At 37.8% G+C, this 23464-nt stretch overlaps 1 protein-coding gene across 1 annotated transcript; it reads left to right on the top strand.

Annotated features, from left to right (window-relative positions):
- The first annotated feature begins 21551 nt into the window (after positions 1–21551).
- Positions 21552–23114, top strand: LOC134530159 (endo-polygalacturonase-like). The gene has a single exon (XM_063364790.1). It carries the CDS (start codon positions 21564–21566, stop codon positions 22800–22802), a length of 1239 nt encoding a protein of 412 aa, XP_063220860.1. The 5' UTR covers positions 21552–21563; the 3' UTR covers positions 22803–23114.
- The last annotated feature ends 350 nt before the right edge of the window (positions 23115–23464 follow it).

Below are 23464 nucleotides of genomic sequence, written 5' to 3'. Positions count from 1 at the left end.
CCACGGCTAGTTAGTTCAGGGTTCACGATGATTACTTTAAAATCAGACCTCTGGTATATTATTCCAGCTTATAAAGTTCTCGAAATGTTAATTAAACTGCTCAGGCTGATTAATTACAGTTATTTTCAGTTTATAACACAGCTAGTGATGCAAAACAAAAGAAAGTTTTCAACGAAGTTACTAAACTTGAATAATGGAATTATTAAGAGAAGCTTGGATGTAATACCGATGGCTTAGGCTTCAATTAAAATCTCGAAATAATTAAATGCAACATGGTCACTTTTCGCCACATTTACTCACGTCACGCCTTTGCAGAATGTAGATTTCAGTGCACACGATATTTCCACAAACTGTAGTAAATATTTTACATAATATTGAAAATACTACACGGCAGCGTCGGGCTAAGCCTTACGAAGCATACGCCTAAGACATTTATTTTTTCACTTATTCTACTACTTCCTCCCTGTTTAGCAAAAGCCTTATTGTTAAATCAAAATCTGAGTGCTGATTGGCTGCTGTAAGACCATATCCGGCGGCCTTCGTACACATACTAAGCAGCAAGATACAGGTAAGTAACAATAATTAATAAAATTACAAATAATGACAATTAAATAACAAAATCAATTAGCTGGAGATGCTGTTATAGAACAAAATAACATAAAATAATTTAAAATAAATTCAGATCAGGATATTTTGCAACAATGTATGAGTAAATACAGAAATTGCTATTGTTGAGGTATATAAATAAGAGTTCAGATTGTTCGAGGCTTAATCTCGTAGAAAACATTTAACAATATAATATTTGATCTTACATAAAAATAATCGTAGTTTAACATCTCTAAAGTAGGCCCTAGACTATCAAGCGGCTGGATCAAATGCTTGAGGCACCGATTGATGGGCGCCTCAAGCGTACTTCAATCAACACTTCAATCTTTTGATCAAAATTCGCAGTCGAAGCTGAGAAGTGGAGGAGTGTGGAGCGTATAATGGTGTCAAATGTAGATTTGGGCTTCCTGGCCTTAACATTGGTTGGTGTGAAGGGGAGAAACCACAACAAGAAAAAAAGACGGTGGTCTAAGGACTGGTATAAAATGAGGAACCGCTTCATTCATCAACATCTCCTTAACTTTCCGAGTGGTTCGGAACCAGAGGATTATAGAAACTTTCTACGCATGGACCAAGAAAGTTTCGATAATCTACTCTATTAAGTCCACCAAGACATCGAGAAGAAGGACACGATAATGCGTGAGGCGATTCCTGAAAGTCAGAGATTGTCTGTCACGTTGAGGTACCTAGCATCTGGCATGGATTTAGAAGACCTGAAATTCACGTGTGCCATTGCTCCGCAGACTCTGGAACTCATCAGAATGGAAACTTGCTCTGCAATTATCAAGGCATTGAAGGAAAACATCCAGGTAAGAAATTATTGCCCAAGTATATCTCTTTATATTTTAAGATAGGAAAAAATTTACAAATAATTACACTTTACAAATAATACAGATATCGCACAGGTAATGTACATTATTGCTGAACTGAAAATATTAGGGCACAAGTTCACATTGAGGTAAATGAGGAGAAGAACGTAGCAGCATTATCTTCATCAGACGTTTCGTGGTGTTGCTCTGGGTATGAAGGGCTTTCACTTGGATGCGACATGTACAGCGTCTGCCCTGGGTTGGAGTACCTTTGCCAACTATTCATTGAAGAAGATGACGATAAAGGTGGCGAGGGTGACCAACGAGGAGGGTGGGTATGAAAACGCACTCCTTCCCTTGTCAAGTTGCCCATTTCTGCTTCAAAAAGTGTGTCATTTATGATTTTTTCGGCGAAGCGTCGTTGGTGTGGAGTTAACCTTTTTAATTTCATAGCCCATCCCTTAGCCAGAATATCTTCTTCAGTCTTAGGTCGCTTGAAATATTCAGTCGCTAGTTCCACTAATTGATCAGTGCTATCAGGCCCACCTTTCCTTTTTTTACCCGTATTTACAGGGATGGCTGGTTTGGGAGTTGAGGGTGTAACTACGCAAGCTTTTTTGTATTAGAGTTTAATCTAGTATTCAGTTCTTGTAGGTTGGTAGTGATTCTATCATTCAGATCTTGACTATTAGCATTCATTTTAGTATTCAGGGATTGCATTCTAATATTCATTTCCTGCGGGCTGATTACGAGCACACACTTTGCGTTATAAGTTGCGATAAATAACGAAAGTTTGCGAAGAATATCGCAGGAACCACCAACGTGATTACGAACACATCCTGTTTCGTTAAACTTCGAATATTGATGACGTTGTGGCGGTATATATCGCAAACTTTGATTACGAGCACACTTTTCAAGTGATATTTATCGCACCGGAGCTACGTTATATATCACGAGCATTTCAAGTGGTGATGCGAAGCGAATGTGCGGTAAGTGATATAATTACTCTTAACAATAATGTCCTCCCGTCCTAAAAACGTCATTATAATCGCACATTATTGTTTTAAATATAGTCGAGTACGATGTAAAGCGATGAAGTTAAACGTAAACAATTGTTTTAGGTTAGCGTGTGTATATTTAACACGCGAACATTATTCTTAACATGCTATTTCTGTTTATTAATTGTACCATGAAATGATTGTTTTCAATGCATAGTTTGTGTGGAATAATTATGAAGTGGTTTAAATACGATCAATATAGGTAAGAAGAATATTAATAAATGCTGTGTCATAGCTTATCAAATTAATCCTAACCTAAAGAGCGATATTAAGTACACGCACGTTATGAACTCAACATAGCTATAAATAGTTCAAATAGGCTGCTTATGTATATTTTGTGTTTGGGTATTTGCTCAACATGCATTTTTGTTTTATCTTTGCGCTTGTAGACTTCAGACAGTAAATTGTATATTTCTCTATTTAGTTTCAGAAAGCTATTTCCGGTCTCCTTGTGTGTTCAATTGTGCAAGACATTTTTCATTTGTGCTCATTCATTTACATATTGGCTCTATTACCTAAGTGTGTTAACATTGGTAATTGTTAACAAGTGGGGCTGATCATAAAACAAATAACTTGATGAATAATTTATTTATGAATTCCCCTCCTTAAACAGGATGATTCTATTAAATAACATTTCGAGCTTTTATGTAGGGGAGGCGAGGCTTTATTATAAAATTAAGTTTATGAAAACGGTAATTTTGAGTTCCTATTATTAACCTTGATACTTATTTCTGTTGAGATATTTCAAGTTGTTTACTGTTTAAATTGTTGGTTATGTGTGGTTAGCTACACTTCAAATACTGCAAACCTATTCATGTCTACAGTTGGTTAGGTTAGCTACATTTTAAATATTGTATAATGTGGTAAATCTGGTGAAAAGCTACTTGTCCATATGTTTTTTTAAAATTATTTATTAGTTTTCAGACATTAATTCCAATAATTAACATAGGCTATCAATACTGTAACATTGTTTTACTAATAGAAAATTAAGCTTACCCCACCTAACCAACCATCCACACATATTTTGTAGTACAATTAATGTAACTAACCTAACTTAACTAACCATTCACACAGATCCACACTATTTTTTTTGTTATTTTTAATTCATCTAACAAACTTAATGGTGGGAATGGCTGGTTTGATTAGGTTAACTACAAATACTTGAAAGTAGTGTAGACAGTTTATTAGATTATGGTAGTTATATTAAATATACTGTGAACTCATTTTAACAGTTTTTAAGAATTATATATTGTAACACAGCTAACTCTAACCTAACCAACCACACTACAGTTTATACCTATTATTTTTGTTGGTAACATAACTTAAGAAACAGTTCACAAAATCACACAGTATTTTTAATGTAGCTTACATAAGCCAACCAATCATTCTCATGTCTAAATTTTTTGATTTACCTAACCTAACAAGCTATTAAAATGGCATATTTCTAGTTTAACTGCTTGAAGAATTACAACACACTCATGGAAAATTGTTGGAAAAGAAGTCGAAAAGTTAAAATTGTTTTTAGAAATTAAAGAAAAATGAATGCAGTTATGCGTTACATCAAGGAATATTAGCTCAATAATACCAACTTAAAATTATTTTTATTAATCAGGCCCTCTTGTTAACAATTAGTAGCCTACCAAACTATATTACACTAATTTAGTTCATGTTTGAAAATATTTTAGGTTCTATACAATGGCCTTTGCTGCCTTTCTGTTAGCTCTCGAACTGGAGGAGAAGGCAGAGAAGATTGTTAAGAAACCATCAAAATCCCTTCTAATTGCCAGATTGCACCCTCATAGCAGTTGGAAAACCTTAGAAAATGAAGAAACATGAAGAAACGAGCTATGCAATTTAATAAATACTTTGTTATCAAGTTTGTTGCATTTATTAAAGAAATTGTGAAAATAAGTGTTCACTCATTTCCATGTTAATTTTGAGTTTAACTTGGATATTATATTAAACACATGAACCTTTTTGTTTTCTGGTTTCAGCAGATGATCTCATTGTCCTGAGAGAGTTGGCAATGGCTTTTTTGAACCATTGTTTTTTTTTGTGTGTAAAAATATCGATACAATGAATCATTTAATGATAGGTTGTTATTTCAAGTAAATCTCATACATGGGAAATTGCTTGTGTGCTGCTTCATGTTTACAAGTTTATTAATTTAAAATTTTGCAATTTCAGACTTTGTTTTGGTTTTAAACGAAAAATATTTACAAAGAGTGTATTATTTAATATCTAATTTTTTTTCCATGGATGGTTATAATTAAACAATTATTAATATTAACTATTAATAGCCTGTCCAATAAAAAAAATCAATGCACATGTCTGTAAGGAATCTTGTATACAAAAAATGATTTCTTAACACAATATTTTCTCATAATTGGCAATTTTAGCACATGCCTCCAGCATGCCTTTTAACTTTTCTTTAAGTTCTTTGATGCATTTTTAATCAAATTGCTGGTTACCATTTCAGAAGCACATATTCCCAATGCTTCTCATCAGCTGCCAGCTGTCTTTCTTGAATGTTGTTTATCAGCTGCCAGCTATCTTTCTTGAATGCTGCTCAACTGATCTTTTTTTTATTATTTTGAAATTGTACTATTGATCATTACCAGTATGAATTGTATAGGTTACACTAGGTATCATAGAGGCAGAGTTATAATAAAGGAGGTGCTAATAACAAAGTACACATTCTATAAAGTATGCTGACTAAAAGTATTATCAAGGGTTTTCCAGTCAAAGATTTCACAATGCTTGTATATAACCATTCTTTAACTTTTTTGTGTAAACAAGATATAATATGGAAGAATTTCATTAGACTAGCTGACTATCAATGCAAGTTCCAGCAGGTACAACTGCTTGTTGTTGCCAGTGAGCCCATTTGTATACAGTATAGACATTGTTTCATGTGGACGAATATAAAAAAAAAATATTTTGAACTAATTTTTATTATTGCAAGTTTAGAATCAATGTACGTATGTTTATTGAGACTGAGACAAGTACAAACAAGTTAAATGACACAAATTGCATTTAGCTAGATAATTCAGGAACAATTATTGACTTAGTATGATTCATCTTGCGATAAAGTTTGGTACAGCTCCATTCCTTGCACCTCCCCAGTCAACACTCTGCATCTTATGAATTGTTATCATCACTCACTGTTCTTATCTTTCTATTTATCATCAGAATAACTAATAACCATTAAATCTGTGCTTAGATGTGTGTGAATATAAAAATAAGTAATTTTTATAAAAGTTTAACCAGAAGCAATTTTTGAGCTAGTATTTAGAGATCAAATCAAATGTTTCTGAAAATATGTGATGAAGCCTTTGAACAGCTTATTTAACTATATCAAGTAAAATTTAACTTAAATAAAAGACTAATACAGTAAATTAATATGTAACTGATTGTGACTGATGGCCATTATAACAAATATGCATAAAAAACTCTTAAGGTTTCTTGGTTATCTTATGAAAACACAAGGATTGTAAGATGTCTTGTTTTAATAATGAACTTAAAAATAAAAATTAATTAATAAAAAAATAAAATAGATAAAATACTGGCTTGTACTAGAACTCTATCTTTGCTCAACAATGATAAGTTAACAAGCTAGCAGAATCTGTTAATGTATTTTTTTATTTAATTTTTTGAAATTTTTTATAATTTATTTTTAATTTTAAATATTTTTTTACTGTAATTTTATGATACCAAAGAAAACATGTGTCGTTTTTCTCCGTGTGCTTCTGATTATTCTTGTCAATATAATGGTGGTTTTCTCCGTGTGCTCCTGATTATTCTTGCCAATATTATGATGGTTTTCTCCGTGTGCTCCTGATTATTCTTATCAATATTTTGATGGTTAATCCGTGTGCTTGCGATCATTCCTGCGGTTTCGGTCAAAGGTCAAGTTCACACCCATCCAAGATGGCCGCCGTGACGTCGCAATCCAAGATGGCGGACCGTGAGAAATCTGAGAAGCACTAACAGGAAGGACGAACTTCCTTCTCCTTGGAGACTAACGAAGCCATCCTTCTTATGCTATCGCTAGTGAACATCACGCATCCCGCATAAAAGAAAAAAATATTATTTACCTGCAAGAAACACGTGTGGTCATCTGATGTTGAAAAGCGGAACTGCTTGCAGCAAGTACCTTTGCATGAGATAAATTAACTCTCACCACTGAATAGTGCTATTGTAGTCTGTTAGAGACATGAAGTTTCGTAGCCACGCGGCCAATTAGTCATGCAGTCACGTAACAATGCGTTCTGGAAGCTTCGTAGTCCTATAGCCTCGCGATCACGTAACCTTGAAGACTTGCAAACGCATAGTCTCGTAACCTCATGGCTCGAAGTCGCGTAGATATCATGTATTGGGATCTCGTAGAATAGTAGCCTCGCAGTCTCGTAACCATGCGTTCTGGAAGCTTCGTAGTCCTATAGCCTCGCGATCACGTAACCTTGAAGACTCGCAATCGCATAGACTCTAGACCTCATGGCTCGTAGTCTCGTAGTCATGATGCATTGGAGCCTCGTAGACTTGAAGCAACGTGGGCAAGCGGACTTGTAATCTTATAACATAATGCTGATGGAGCAGTTAAAAGAAAAAATTCCGTCGAAGACAGATGCGGCAACTGGAGCCTTGTAGACGAGTAGCTTCGTAGTCAAGTACTCATGCAGACTTGTAGTCCTGTATCCTCGCAGTCACGTAAATTTGTGTACTAGAATCTTCGTAGCTCTGTAGGTTTGCAAGCCATGTATAACTCGTAACCAGCTAGATCATTTTAGACTCGTAGCCATGTGGTCTCATAGCCTCTTAGACTCGAAGAATTCTAGGCAAAAGACTTTTGGAACCAAAAGACTGTTGGTGTCAATGACTGATGGAGCCAATGAATATTGGAGTCAATGAATATTGGAGTCAATGCATATTGGAGCCAATGAATATTGGAGCCAATGAATATTGGAGCCAATGAATATTGCAGCTGAAGCTAGGTGGAAGTGGGAGATCGATGTAACTTCAACAGGTTAAGTGGGAACCAATGGTGTACCATTCCAGTATGATACAACAGCAGTTGTGAAAATGTTGTTATATTAGAAAATAAATGAAAGTAGGAAAAAATATATTTTATTCATTAAACAAAAATGATAATATATTAAGGTACAAATAGATATAACAAATGTGCAGGCCACACCCATTAATCGTTATAGTTTTTACAAACATGAGTATAAAACAGATGCTTGAAAAGAAAGCATCATGAACAGTTTGCGCAATGAAAATGCGCCTGACGTAACACGTATATAAGTACTGCGCATAAGGAAAGTTCTCTTAATTAATGTACATTTAAAAGACCTTAGCAGGCAGACAAAAGTCATATAAAAGTCTCACGCTATCAAACGTTATCAAACAATTAAGTATAAATATTAAGGCTTTAAATTATACATTAAGTTTACTTGCAACATAAGCTTTCATGGCAAATTTAATTGGGAATCGCGAACCCCAGCTAAAAGACATTAAAACAAAAAAATATTACGACAGGGAGGAAGCCCAATGCGCAATACAAATATTCAAGCAAACACTCATGTAAATTAAGGTCGGTGATAAATGGAACATCCAACAAAATTAGGTACAATACCCATCTAGACCACTCAATCAAGAGCAGAAGGCTCGTAAGAAAGAAGTTAAACTTGAGCAAACAGACCATTAATGCACGCGGAAATTACAAGGCAAAGATCCATAGTGGATTTAAAGCGAAGCTTCTAACATAACTAATCAACCATGAGCATAAGAAGCGCGGCCTCCTCCCAGCGGACTGCCTACGAGCGAGAGTGACTGAAGACAGTGCCGGCCTAAGCAAACTCGCGGCCTTATATACAGGCGAACTGTCTTTCGAGAACAATAGAGAAAAGCGGTGGAGGGGAAGGTTCGAGAAACGAGGAGAAGGGAAGACGGGAAGCCTCGGGAAAGGAGGGGAAGTGCGGAGGGGAAGGCTGGGGCAAGGTGGAGAGGGGGAAAGGATGGAGGGGAAGGGAGCGCTCTGCTAGCCCGGAAGGCGGCAACTGCTGCAACCCCCCCCCCCCTTAAGTGGCCCTACCCTGAGAGCATAATATCACGAAGTCGAAGAACAATGCGAAGCCACGCAAGCTGCAAAAACATGGATGCTGGAACGCCAGCATGAAGAAATCTTTAGCGGCTCGCAGCTCGAGCCGAAACGTTGACGAGTCCAGAAGCGGGGCAGAAGATGCCATCAGTGTCGCTTGGTGCAGGGAATCCGCGAGTCTCAACCACCCAGGCCTAGGTGGGACTCCAGCGTAACCCGCCGTAGACCGAAGTGCCGAGGCAGGCAATCCAGAGCGGCAATCATCGTAGATGAGGGATCACCTCTGATGGGCTCTGGAGCATCCGAGCGCTCACAGGAGCGCGAAGGCGTTCAAACTGGAGACTGCCGGCGCTCAACAGGGCACCTCAACAGGGGGCCTGTATCCGGGCGCCGCGAAGGAGCCATGCCATCAGGCAAGAAGTCGAAGCGAAGATTGCTCTCAGGGGGACACGTCCCGGCGGGGGGAGGCGAAGACGACGACGACGCCCCGAAAAGACGTCTCTCCTCGAGGCGAAGAAGCAGGCTGGTGAAGATCGTAGAGATGCGGGGCCAGCAGAGCGAGGGCAGGGGAGAAGAGGATGGCGCGCCAAACTAAAAAGGGGGGAAAAAAAAAGGGAGAGCCGCAACAGCAAACACAACAAACAAACAACACTGAAACTTAATAATAAAACAGTTATCTAAACGCAAGCTTAATAAACACTCTCAAGTAATAATAGCAAAATACTTTAACTCACAAAGGCCTTGACTTGACTCACATGAGCCTTCTTAAACTTATATTTAAACTTACATGACTTAAGTAACAAGGTATTAGCGGCCAAAATCCTATGCACACTATAAGGTCCTTCATAGGGAGGCAAAAGTTTCACATTTAATTTACTGGCCAAAGAAGGGAGGGTGAAGCTGCGACAGAGAACAAGGTCTCCGACTTTGTAACCATGAGGGGATCTGGATTTGTTATAAGATTCAGCGACAGCCTGACGGGCCTTACGTAAATTGCAAGCTACCGAGTCGAGCACACTGTCAAGGCCCGAGGCATCGAGGGCGGAGTCGAGAGGGGGAAGGCCCCACTGGTTAAGTAAGGGATGAGTGAGCTCACGCCCAAGGAAGGGAAGAGAGGGAGGAAATCCAGAGGAGGAATGAGTAGCAGAGTTCAAACCCACGTTAATATAATCCAAATCGGAATCCCAAAGAGTTTGGTCAGAACGATAGAAGGATATAAGGATACTCTTCAAAACCTTATTTACTCGTTCGACCATGTTACCCTGAGGAAAGTAAGCAGAGCTATAGATGGGTTTCACAGCCCATTCAAAAAGAAAATCACTGTAAACAGAAGATCTGAAATAAGGAGCATTGTCAGAAACCATGATACAAGGGGGACCAAATAATTTAAACACCTGTTCTCTAAGAACCCTAACGATCATAGCAGCCTTCATGTTTTTGAGAGGAAGGAGAATGACAAATTTCGAAAAAATGTCCAGAACCACTAGTAAACAGATATTTCCCTTTTTGGACCGGGTAAGAGGCCCAAATATGTCAATATGTAAAGCGTGCCAAGGAGCAACAGGAGGATCAGCGGCATAGAGCCCTACCTTGGAGTTGTGAGGGGGCTTTGATACTTGACAGTCTACACAAGAGCGAACATAGCTAAGAACATCGCTCAGTAGCTCGGGCCAGAATAAATGCGCGGAAATCCTGCGCTGGGTTTTCTCAATACCCAAATGGCCACCGAGAAGTGAAGAATGAAAATAAGCCAATACCATGGCCCTTAAGGCGGCTGGAACGACTGCCTTGCGAGCTCTACCTGAAGTTCCAGTAAAGTAAAGTAAACCCTGTTCTTCAATATAAGGCACAGGCCTTTTGTGATGAAGATCTCTACGAATCTCCTGGCAAAAAGGGTCATTGCTCTGACATTCTCTAATATTTAAGTATGACTCTGGAAAAATTTTACAAACAGAGAGGAATTCAGTTCTCTCAGAATAGTCCTCATCAATAGGCTCAAACTCATCAGTACAAAACATACGGGAAAGAGAATCAGCAATAATGTTTTCTCTACCTGGGATGTGATGAATGGAAAATCGGAACCGCGACAACCGAAGGATCCAGCGACCCAACTTACCCAGCTGGTGTGGGTGGTTATATAGCCAACTAAGGGCTTGGTTGTCGGTAAATAGGTCAAACTCGTTAGCATCCAAATAATTTTCGAATTTTTCAAGAGCAAAGAGGCACCCGAGGGCCTCCTTTTCGTACACACCCAGGCGCTGCTCGGATTCCGAAAGAGAACGGCTTGCAAAGGCGATGGGTCTGATCTTACCCTCTTCCAAATGACCTAAAACTGCTCCAAGGGCGATAGAAGAGGCGTCAACCTGAACTGCGAAGCGTCTACTGAAATCGGGTAAAATAAGAACTGGAGGAGAGGCCATACAAGTCTTCAAGGCCTGATAAGATTTTTCTTGTTCAGGACCCCACTCAAAAGCTACATTCTTTTTTCGAAGGTGATTTAAAGGAGCACTTAGAGAAGCAAAATTATGAATAAATCTGGAAAAGTAACCCAGCATGCCTAAAAAACGCTGAACCCCCTTAATGTTAATAGGCCTAGGGAACTGTACAATGGGTGCAATTTTATCTGGATCCATGAGGAGGGTTCCCTGAGAAATGACATAGCCAAGGAATTTTACTGACGTCTTTGCCAAAATGACCTTATTAGGGTTAACAGTCAAATGAGCAGCTCGTAAACGAGTAAGAACTTCTGTTAAGTGGGCAATGTGATCGTCAAGAGTGTCGCTATACACAGTAATATCATCGACATAATTAAACACAAATTTATACTTAAGGTCCTTTAGTACATGGTCCAAAACACGACTCATGGCCTGACTGCCAAAATTAACCCCCATGGGTATGCGATTAAATTCAAAATGGCCAAACGGGGTGGAAAAGGCGGTATATTTACGACAAGAAGGATCCAGGAGGCATTGATGGAAGCTTTGATTTAAATCAATAATTGAAAACACCTTGGCCTTGCCTAAGTGCTGCAAGGCACTTTCTACAGTAGGGAGGGGATAAACATCCTCCATGGCTATTTTACGATTCAAGGGAATGTAGTTGTGAACCATTCGCCAATTAACCCCGTCCTTCTTACGCACTAGGAAGGTGGGAGTGCTAAAATCAGAAGTGGAAGGAGAAATAACGCCAGCAGACAAGAGCTTATCTACGATATCATGCATGGCCTGAAGTTTAGGAGGGGAAACCTTGTGATATTTACTGCGAACCGGAGATTCATCCTTCAAGTAAAACTTGTAGGGCAAAATGTCGCAGCGTCCGATTTTAGGAGAAATGACATCGGAAAATCTATGCACAAGGTTGGCAACGGCTTGCTTCTGTAGAGAGTCGTTACTATCACGACATTCAAAAATGACAGGCTTAGAAGAGTCGAAAGTTAAAGGGATTTTGACAGTAGGTGCGAATCCAAAAGAAAGCTCATGAAGACCAAAATTTAAAACTGCTTTAGTCTTGGCCAAAAAATCTAAACCCAAAATAAATTCAGGGTGTAAATCAGAAATAACAGCGAATTTCCAGTTCCAGGAAAAATGTTTAATCTTTAAATGTAAAGTGACTGACTTGTTAGATCGAATGCATTCACCATTTGCAACACAAATATTAACTGGATCATTGCAATACACATGTGAAGCAATAGTAGGAAACATTTTAATTAAATTCTGCAAAAAACCTTCGCTAATAACCGAATGGGTGGCGCCAGTGTCAACTAGAGCCGGAAAAGAATGCTCCTGAATATGAATTGGAAGAAAATGCAAATAGACAGGCACAGAGGATTTTTTAACAAACCGACAGAAACGACCTCTCTTACGTCCCGTCAGACGGAGTTTCCCGGACACTTAGCCCGGTAATGCCCTGTTCCCTTACAGGAAAAACATTTCCGGTCATTGTGCGGTATGAATGGCTGACCGCAGTCTTTAGAAATATGTCCAAAAATGCAACAGTTTGCACAGCGAGTGCGTACATTTCTTTGATCGCACTGTACATGACCTGTGGCTTTAAGAGCGGAGGCGGCAGCAAGGTGGGCGGGAGCACTTACACGAGGCGAAGAGAATGCGCCCGCTGCCGGCGCGCTAATGCGTTCAGTGTTGTGTAACTGAATGCGTTGCCGGAATGCACCCCGACTAGGATTTGAGGGGCGATAAGAATGACATGCCTTATCATTTGCCTCTAAGCGAAATGTGGGTAACGAGCGAACCTCGCACTTACAGTCGCGAGGCTGCCACTTCCTATCAGTGTCACGACGCGATGGAAATTCCGTCTCGTATTTAGAGACGGCTAACAAACGGGCCTCTATTTCACTGCCCCAGGCTCGTAAAGAATCAAAGGTGGAAGGAGGAGTTAACATACTAGCAAGACTGAGAACACGAGGGGCAAAGTTACCTAAGACAAGCTGAACTAATTCCGCCTCGGGGGTATCAAGTTCCAACACATCCGCGTACGAAAGTACCGAATCAATGTACTGAGTCACCGACTCATCAGGGCGCTGAAAGCGAAAGACTAAGTCTCTCTTGCAGGCGTCCAACACCCGGGAGAGGGGGGGGGGGGCAAACTCCCCTCAGCACGGATAACTTAAATGTGTGAAAATCCGACTTTTGCACAATAGCCTCAGTTAGCCTATTCACAAATATACCAGAACACTTAGTTAAAAGCGCCTTCATAAATGCCTCAGAAGGAACCAGGTTCAGCTTAATGAGGCGCTCAGCCTCATGAAAAAATTCAAGAACACGCTTAGGCTCACTGCTGTCAAGAGCGGGCATACACTTCAAAGAGGAAAAGAACAACTTTTGAGAAAAGGAATGAGTGGGAGTAGGACTTACTTCCAGTGAGGCCTCCACCTCACCCCTCACAGGTGTGACGTCACTGCTGTCACGCATAAACCGAACGAGTCGGGCACGCAAGGTCGTGACAGTGTCGCCCGACTCGGCAGGCAGTTGATTTTCTTCACAGTACCGGACACGTTCATCCCGGTGCAGCTGATAGATCCATGTGACTCCAGGGCGGCTCATGGTAACAGAGAACAAACAACAAAGTAACAACTGCCGAAGCAGAGTTGCGCAGACGTTGAAGCTAGGTGGAAGTGGGTGATCGATGTAACTTCAACAGGTTAAGTGGGAACCAATGGTGTACCATTCCAGTATGATACAACAGCAGTTGTGAAAATGTTGTTATATTAGAAAATAAATGAAAGTAGGAAAAAATATATTTTATTCATTAAACAAAAATGATAATATATTAAGGTACAAATAGATATAAGAAATGTGCAGGCCACACCCATTAATCGTTATAGTTTTTACAAACATGAGTATAAAACAGATGCTTGAAAAGAAAGCATCATGAACAGTTTGCGCAATGAAAATGCGCCTGACGTAACACGTATATAAGTACTGCGCATAAGGAAAGTTCTCTTAATTAATGTACATTTAAAAGACCTTAGCAGGCAGACAAAAGTCATATAAAAGTCTCACGCTATCAAACGTTATCAAACAATTAAGTATAAATATTAAGGCTTTAAATTATACATTAAGTTTACTTGCAACATAAGCTTTCATGGCAAATTTAATTGGGAATCGCGAACCCCAGCTAAAAGACATTAAAACAAAAAAAATATTACGACAGGGAGGAAGCCCAATGCGCAAAACAATCAAGCAAACACTCATGTAAATTAAGGTCGGTGATAAATGGAACATCCAACAAAATTAGGTACAAGACCCATCTAGACCACTCAATCAAGAGCAGAAGGCTCGTAAGAAAGAAGTTAAACTTGAGCAAACAGACCATTAATGCACGCGGAAATTACAAGGCAGAGATCCATAGTGGATTTAAAGCGAAGCTTCTAACATAACTAATCAACCATGAGCATAAGAAGTGCGGCCTCCTCCCAGCGGACTGCCTACGAGCGAGAGTGACTGAAGACAGTGCCGGCCTAAGCAAACTCGCGGCCTTATATACAGGCGAACTGTCTTTCGAGAACAATAGAGAAAAGCGGCGGAGGGGAAGGTTCGAGAAACGAGGAGAAGGGAAGACGGGAAGCCTCGGGAAAGGAGGGGAAGTGCGGAGGGGAAGGCTGGGGCAAGGTGGAGAGGGGGAAGGGATGGAGGAGAAGGGAGCGCTCTGCTAGCCCGGAAGGCGGCAACTGCTGCACAGCCAATGAATATTGCAGCCAATGACTATTGGAGCCAATGACTATTGGAGCCAATGACTATTGGAACCAATGACTATAGGAGCCAAAAGACTGTTGGAGCATTTGGAGCAATTGGAGCCAATTAATATTGGAGCCAATTGATATTGGAGCCAATGGATATTGGAACCAATGGATATTGGAGCCAATGAATATTGGAGCCAATGAATATTGGAGCCAATGAATATTGGAGCCAATGAATATTGGAGCCAATGAATATTGTAGCCAATGAATATTGGAGCCAATGAATATTGGAGCCAATGAATATTGGACCCAATGAATATTGGAGCCAATGAATATTGGAGCCAATGAATATTGGAGTCAATGAATATTGGAGCCAATGAATATTGGAGCCAATGGATATTGGAGCCAATGAATATTGGAGCCAATGAATATTGGAGCCAATGAATATTGGAGCCAATGAATATTGGAGCCAATAAATATTGTAGCCAATGAATATTGTAGCCAATGAATATTGGAGCCATAGAATATTGGACCCAATGAATATTGGAGCCAATGAATATTGGAGCCAATGAATATTGGAGTCAATGAATATTGGAGCCAATGAATAAGTGGCCAAAGACTATTGGAGCCAATGACTATAGGTTTTAAAAGACTGTAGGAGCCAAAAGACTGATGGAGCCTTTTGGAGCCTGTTGGAGCTTTTGGAGCAATAGGAGCCAACTGATATTGGAGCCCATGAATATTGGAGCCGATGAATATTGGAGTCAATGAATATTGCAGCGAGCGAATTAATGTAACCAATGAATATTGGAGCATTTAGAGCAATTGGAGCTAATTGATATTGGAGCCTATGAATATTGGCCTAATAAATATTGGGGCCAATGAATATTGGAGCTAATGAATATTGGAGCTAATGAATATTGGGACCAATGAATATTGTGGCCAATGACTATTGGAGCCAATGAATATAGGAGCCAAAAGTATGATGGAGCCTTTTGGAGCCTGTTGGAGCATTTTGAGCAAATTGAGCAAATTGATATTGGAGCCCATGAATATTGGAGCCGATGAATATTGGAGCCAATGAATATTGGAGCGAGCGAATTAATGGAACCAATGAATATTAGAGTCAATGACAAATGTGCTGTCTTTTCGATGATGGTGCTGCCTTTTCGTTATCGGTGCTTCCAAATGAGCCACCTTTTCGTTGGCGGTGCTTCCAAATGTGCTGCCTTTTGTTTGCGGTGCTGCCTTTACGTTGTCGGTGCTTCCTAATGAGCTGCCTTTTCGTTGGCGGTGCTGCATTTTCGTTGTCGGTGCTTCCAAATGTGCTGCCTTTTCGTTGGCGGTGCTGCCTTTTTGTTGTCGGCGCTTCCAAATGTGCTGCCTTTTTGTTGTCGGCGCTTCCAAATCTGCTGCCTTTTCGTTGGTGGTGCTGCCTTTTCTTTGACGGTCCTTCCTTATTGTTGATTGCGCGTAGTACAAAATGTAGTGATTGAATATTTACTAGTTTAAAACCTCTTGTTGTTACTAAAATATTTTTCCAGGTCACTTGGTCCTTTAGTATGTATAAAAATGTCACGATGGATTAATTGAATATAATTAGCTAACGACGAAGGTTATGCGGTCCTGAAATGACTAGCCTATACGTCTGATAATGACATGACTCGGTCTCATGGACTGAAGACAATTGATCTATATGTGTGGCTTTGTACATGAACGGCTTATAGGTTATTCAGATTATTGAAATACTTGTCTTTCATTATAGTCTAATCGGCACTGTATTAATTCGTTGGTAAGGTATATTTACTTGAGTTGTTTTTCGTAGAGTGAATGATTAATAAACTCCGCGAAAGGTGATGGAAAACAGATACTAAAATTTATTTAATAATTAGTTACAACTGTCACTGGTCAAGAATCGAACCGTGGACAGGAATCCATCCATTCAATTTGTAAATTAATAATTGATATTTTCGGAGACATTTGGAATTCATCCCAGATTTCTAGCTAAATAATTACATGATTTCAAGATGGAGGCCAAATTTCAAGATGGCGGGCACCTCAGTAATAAAAAATGATTACGGCACTGTAGCAGGTTAGAATAAAACTAGCATGATGGTAAGACGAGTACACACAAGATGGTGTCCTCCAGCAGACGAAAAGATGATGGTGGTAATGACCACTAGCATTTGGTAGCTCCTGGTGGCATGTACTGAACATAAAATGACGGATCCATGATGGACGTCAAGATCAAAGTCAAAGATCAAGGTAATTGTCAAATTTCAAGGTCAAAGTTCAAGGTCAAGGTCAAAGTTCAAGGTCAAGGTTCAAAGTCGAGATAAAAGTTCAAGGTCAATGTTCAAGGTCAATGTTCAAAGTCAATGACAAAGTTCAATGCGAACAGACGAGGTTAAAGGTATGGTGAACAGAAATATATATTAACATGTCGCCAGCACACTTTAGCAGACGAAAACAAGATGACGGTCTCCAGCGGACGAAGGCAATATGGCGGACATGACGTCATACCAGCTGACGATATATACCTTGATATTGGTGGTAGGTCAGTCTGAAGGTAGCTTCTGTGGAGGAAGGATCTGATGTTTTTTTTTATTTTTTGCCCTCACCGGTTTCGAACCAAGGATGGGAACGATATAATCAATCAGAATTCTATTAAGTTATTTTTTAATAAATTTTGGACTTTTTCCCGATTTTTTAACATAAAAACTATGGATTTCCAAGATGGCGTCTAAATTTCAAGATGGCGACCATAACAGTAATTGCAACATTAATAGAATCCAATATGACGGTCGTAACATAAAGTGTAACGATGACATAGTACTCAACCAAGATGGCGGGTGTAACAAATATGTAACATTTATATAATCCAAGATGGCGACCGTAACGATAAGTGCAAATGTGGTTTTTAATATTTTTATTATTTAATTCGATAAAATAATTTTTTTTTATGATTTTTAAATCTATCCCGATTTTCAAACATAAAAATTACAGATTTTCAAGGTGGCGTGCGCAACGGAAATTGCAACGGTGAAGTCATAATACAAGATGGCGGTCATGGTATTCTTATTCCTAGAAATGGCTTAATGGAAGCTGAATTTTTTATAAATTTTAAAAAATTTTCATTAAAATCGGATAATAAATAAAGATTTTCAAGATAGCTGACGTAACGAAAATTGCAACAGTGACGACATAATCCTAAAAGAGGCTTTTCGGAGGCTGTACACATGGATGCTTAAGCCTATATCAGGAATTTCGTGGTTTTTAAGGAAAAACGACTTTTGTGGTTTTTCGAAATCCTTATTTTCCCTCGAAACGGGAATTTTTCCCTCGAAAACGGGAAATTTTGAGTCATTTTGAATCATTTTTGAGGAATTGTGAGTCAAAAATGGCCGCCGTGACATCACAATTCATGATGGCAGACATCAGCTCCGGCTCCACATCCTGCATCATGCACCCTTTTACATACTACTGTGGTATCTTATCATTCCGCTTATAACTCCCTTTTGCTGTGAACTACCACGACACAGCTTCTTTTAAAGTTCGTTAATTCATTTTATCTCTGTGAACATAGATTAGTTATTTATTCCAAACATGGCTACAAGACTAATGGCTTCAAAGATACATCAAACACATAGAAAATAACTCTTTGTATAAAAAGACAAACTCGGCATATTTAATGCTTATTATAGAGCCAAAACATTCCTGAAAGATGATGTATTTTATGCTACTACAAGACCAAGGGGTTTTGGACCCTTAAATATTCAGTCCTCAATAATGTAGACTTGACTACAAACATCCAATGAAAAGGAATCATATTAAGACAAACATTTAACTCGGTAGGATAAGATCAATCGGCTATATTCGCTAAAATACGAAAGGATACTATAGAATCCATTTCAATCTGGCTACAATAGCTTCATCTGTATATGGCTCCATCTGGATACAATGCCTCCATCTACATTTGTCTCCAATTGATTTCAGTTACTATGTTGATCGAACTCGTCTCAATTGCTGAAAATGCTTTATTCTTACTACGTATCAATTTTGATAGTCATTGATTATCATTTTTACTTTTTTAAGTTAGAATTTGTATTACAAGAATTCAGTTTTAGTTATAAATTAGATCACACGAAATAAAACAATCTTTTTTCATCCAAAATATAACTAATTTTTTCACTTTTATACACATGCAGACAAAACAAGTCACTATTATATGTGGCACACAATTCTTATGTCACAATATATAGTCTATGTTTGTTTGGTATTGGAAAAATTGCCATAATTATTTGCAAAGCAAGTAGAAGTCTTAACTTGTGAACCAATATGTTATTATCTTTTCATGTTGTGTAATCAATCTCTTCAGCTCCTGTCATCTTCCTTACATTTTTATTACTATTACTTTTAAGATATTTGCTTTGTTTGATAGTACTGCGCATTGTTAGTTAATAATCACTTCAGAACCACTCCATGTTCCTGATAGCATTTTTTGAGCGCCTACGTTGTTTTATTCCCATGTTATCAAGATAACATTCAAACGATATCTTGAGATAAAAAGACAATCATTGACAGGCAAATAAATATGTCTCACTAACACTTGCACTGTTAAAATATGTACATTTAAGTACTGGTGTCAGATGTAAGTATTTTTATATGTAGTGCTAAAAGTTAAAGACTTAACAGAAATGTTTTTATATGTCGCCAGTATTAGTTTTAACTATATTATTTTTAGGTTATTTTGTTTTTTTATCACATTATATCAAATAATATTTCTGTTGCAAAGTCAAATCCATAGAAAAATTATTTTTTTAAGATTGTTGCATAATGACTTCACACAGAATTTCCATGAAACATCAAATTTCAGAAAAAAATATTTGGCTATTAACAATGGTTGCAACTAAAATATTATTTTGAAGCCACATAAATTAATGCCATAAAATCATGTTTCATTTGTGGTTAAATTCCAAGCTTCAAAGTATCAGAATTTTGAGTTTTGTGAAACAAATTATTATTTTGAAAAAGTTTTTTTATGTTACTTAAAAAATTCTGTTTCCCACAAGGTTAGAGATTTTTGTACCTACATATTTGGTTGAGTGATGGGTCAAAACCACTTTCTCATATTTGAAACCCATATTCGGTTATTTAAAAATTGCCTCGAATCCGAATCTGGAAATCAAAAGTGAGGAACAAAATTATATATGAGTAAAAACCTGTAAGATAAGTTCAAGAAAAAATCAAACAATTTAATATTTATTTTTAAAATAAAATAAGAATATTTACATATTTATGATAAATACATATTTTTCCGCTAGTTGCAGAAACAAAAATTTCTTAGAAAGCTTCCGTACAGATATATAATGTAGTCATTGTAAACTATGCAGTTGCAAATGCTTGAATTTTTCTTCCTCAATAATTTTCTAGAAATATTTTTTCTAGAATGTAAAAAATATGAATGTTAAAGGTTTGATGATATTTGAAGATCTGATTGGGACATAATTTAATTTAAAAACTAAATATTTTTCAAAAATACAGCCATACGCGAATATCCTTTTAAATATCATATAACAGAGTGTCATCGAACAGAACTAGTTTTTGAATAACTGAACAATATCAAATGAAACGTAGAGTTGTGACTTACAACTTGGTACTGAAGAAAAACATATTTTTACGCATTGTTTTTAACGATTCAATTTTTTTGTAGTAATGTGCATAATGGTTAAAAAATTAAAATAAATATCAGGGTTCCCAAAGACAGAGAGTATCACGAAAAAAAGGAAGGCTCAGTGAATTAAAAGAAGTTACAAAAAACTGGAAAACCTGGAAAATTAAAATAGCTTCTCTTTAAAACAATATCAATAATTTGTCAAAGTACGTAGTACCTTATTGTCTTAAAATGGGTATGAATTGAACATAAATTCATGTGCTGTTAATAATACTACCTGATTTTTTTTACTAAAATTAATTCCAAGTAAGGGATACAAACCACTGTATTAATTTGAAGGCTGTAGAATTGTCTTATAAATATTCAATAATAAATCGTTTAATGGTTTTGCAAACAAATTTGCTTTCCTGTTTAGTTTTCTTTTTCAAACTGGCAGAGTTGGTAACGTAGTGTAAATGGAAATGATAACAGTGCAAACTATGTATTGATGTATGGCGTAGACAAACATATTTAGTCAATTTTGCATGTTATGTGCGGTGTATGTTGGCTGAAAAGTATTTTCATAATAGTATGTATTGTAATATAAATCTGTTATCTTGCCAAATAGACAAATTATGTAGGAAAAATAAAGTTTGTTGGGACAAGGAAAACTGAAGGAAATTTACTGAACAAGAGTCTCGGAACTCTGAAATACTAAAATGTATAAAGAAGTCACCTGCAGTGTGATTGATTAGTACATAATAGCATTTATAAACAACTAGTCATAGTCATGTGCGTAATGGTAACTTATACGATGAAAAATTGAACGGTACATAAAAAATATTTTTTATTATCTTGCTATATATTTAGATATTTTGAATTGGTTAAACATTTAAATGACTAAAATGTTATTAGACACAGATTTTAATGAAAAAATAAAAATTATTAACTCCAAGATTCTGTAAGGTATTGAAAGTTAGGAATTAATATTAATGTTTTACATATGTGTAACTATTAATAAAATAATTATTTTTCAACAGGTTACCAGAGAACGGTCATCTACTAGCGATACTGCAAGCAAAGTATATTGGATAGAGTTCAAAAACCATTCATCTTATATCTTTTACTAACTATAACCAAAATGCAGAAAATTTCAGCTAGCATTTTCCAAATCTTCACGATTTTGACCTTAATTCAAGCTGGAAGTGCAAAAGATCTTCGCAATGTCACAGAACCCAAAACTCCACAAACTTGCGTGTCACTGAAAGCAACCGGAGGGGATGACACCGACCTTATCCAGAAAGCTCTGAACTCTTGCACCACGGGCAAAGCTGTCGCACTGTCGTCTGGTATATTTAACTCCGGTCCCATCACTATACCATCTGGAGCCAGTCTTCTGGTGGACAGTGGCGCCGCACTGAAGGCTATCCCAGACCCTAAGTTATATGACCAAGGAGCGAAAACATGCGGCACTCTGGACCACTACGGCGTCGGCTGCAAGGCCTTCATCACAATGCTCCGAGCCAAAGGCAGTGGAATCTATGGCAAAGGAGTGATTGATGGTCAAGGTGGCCAGAAAATGACTGGGACAAACACGACGTGGTGGAAGCTCACCCATGACGCTAGGGTTACCGGAAAACACCAGAACAACCCTAGACTGATACAAATCAACAACTCTGTAGACATCACTGTGTACCAGATCACGTTAAAGAACTCTCCTTTTTACCACCTTACCAGCAGCGAGACAAATGGATTCACAGTATGGGGCATCACCATTGACTCGGCTAATGCCACTAGCAACAATGATGGCATCGACCCAACGGGATCACAGAATGTCACTATAGCCTACTGCAACATAAGTACAATTGACGACAACATAGCTATATCAGCACTGATCGCACCATCACGACACATTTCACTTTACAAAAACCATTTCAATCATGGTAACGGAATTGCGATAGGCAGTCCAACCAACTACGGAATCAGCGATGTGACCTTTTCTGCGCTCACGCTGAATCACCTCACCTACGGGCTGTACATCAAGAGTGACACCTTGAACGGCGGGCTGGTAACAAACATCACCTACGACAACATCTGCATCGAGAATGTTCGGTACCCCATCTGCCTCGACACGCACTACTACAATAAGACTGGCAGCAGGATACCGGAGTTCCGGAACATCAGCTACAACAATGTGGCGGTCCACACAAAAGGAACCTTTATATTTGACGGCCTCAGCGAAGCACACCCTGTTGAAGTAAAGCTAAGTAACGTGAATGTACAGAAAGGTTCAGAATTGTTTATAAGTCATGCTAAGATTAATGGAAAATGGAACAACGATTTAAGAAACAAATACTGTGGACAATACGGCAATAAATAGCTGATTTTTTTTTGTTTCATAATACATTCTTTCAAGGTAAAATCATATGAGAGAAAGCAAAAGTGTTTCGAAACTATTATCTCAGATATTTTGTATATTTGGAGAGTACTGTATAAACTTAATGCTATTTTATTCTCATGCTTGTTATTTGATCTTTAGATATATATGCATAAAAAGCTAATTTTAATTCACAAACTGGCAAATCCATATTAATGAAAAGAATACAATGTTAATGTTAAATATAAGAGCTAGTTTTATTTAAGGCAATTTTTCTGTGGAATACAGATCAGAAACAATGCTATAATAGTGTTTGAGATTCGCTAACATTAAAATAATAATAATAAAAATAATTAATCAATGTGTTTTTTTCCTTAAGCATATTGTTAGCTTAGATGAAATTCATAAAAAAAAAAAACCATGCACGTAAGATTACGTGACTCCCCCAAAAATTAAAATAGCCTTTAAGTGACAATTTAAAGGCATTTTTTTTAAAAGAAAATACCAATAATTATTAAGGTATGAAATTGTAAGTAAAAATTTTTCTAAGTGTAACCAACCACAAATTTTATTGAAAAAAAAAAAATTACAAACTGTCACGTAAGGACATTTATTGTCACAGAAGGAAAATCCAACCCATTTAGTCAACAATACTGTTTTCTGTT

Source organism: Bacillus rossius, chromosome 1 (assembly GCF_032445375.1).
Source record: "Bacillus rossius redtenbacheri isolate Brsri chromosome 1, Brsri_v3, whole genome shotgun sequence".
NCBI lineage: Eukaryota > Metazoa > Arthropoda > Insecta > Phasmatodea > Bacillidae > Bacillus > Bacillus rossius.
The sequence above is the reverse complement of the archived record's forward strand: the minus strand, read 5'-3'. Positions and strand labels throughout refer to the sequence as shown.

Excerpts from the sequence above, each read along its gene's own strand:
- LOC134530159 (XM_063364790.1), top strand. The coding sequence starts at position 21,564 with ATGCAGAAAATTTCAGCTAGCATTTTCCAAATCTTCACGATTTTGACC.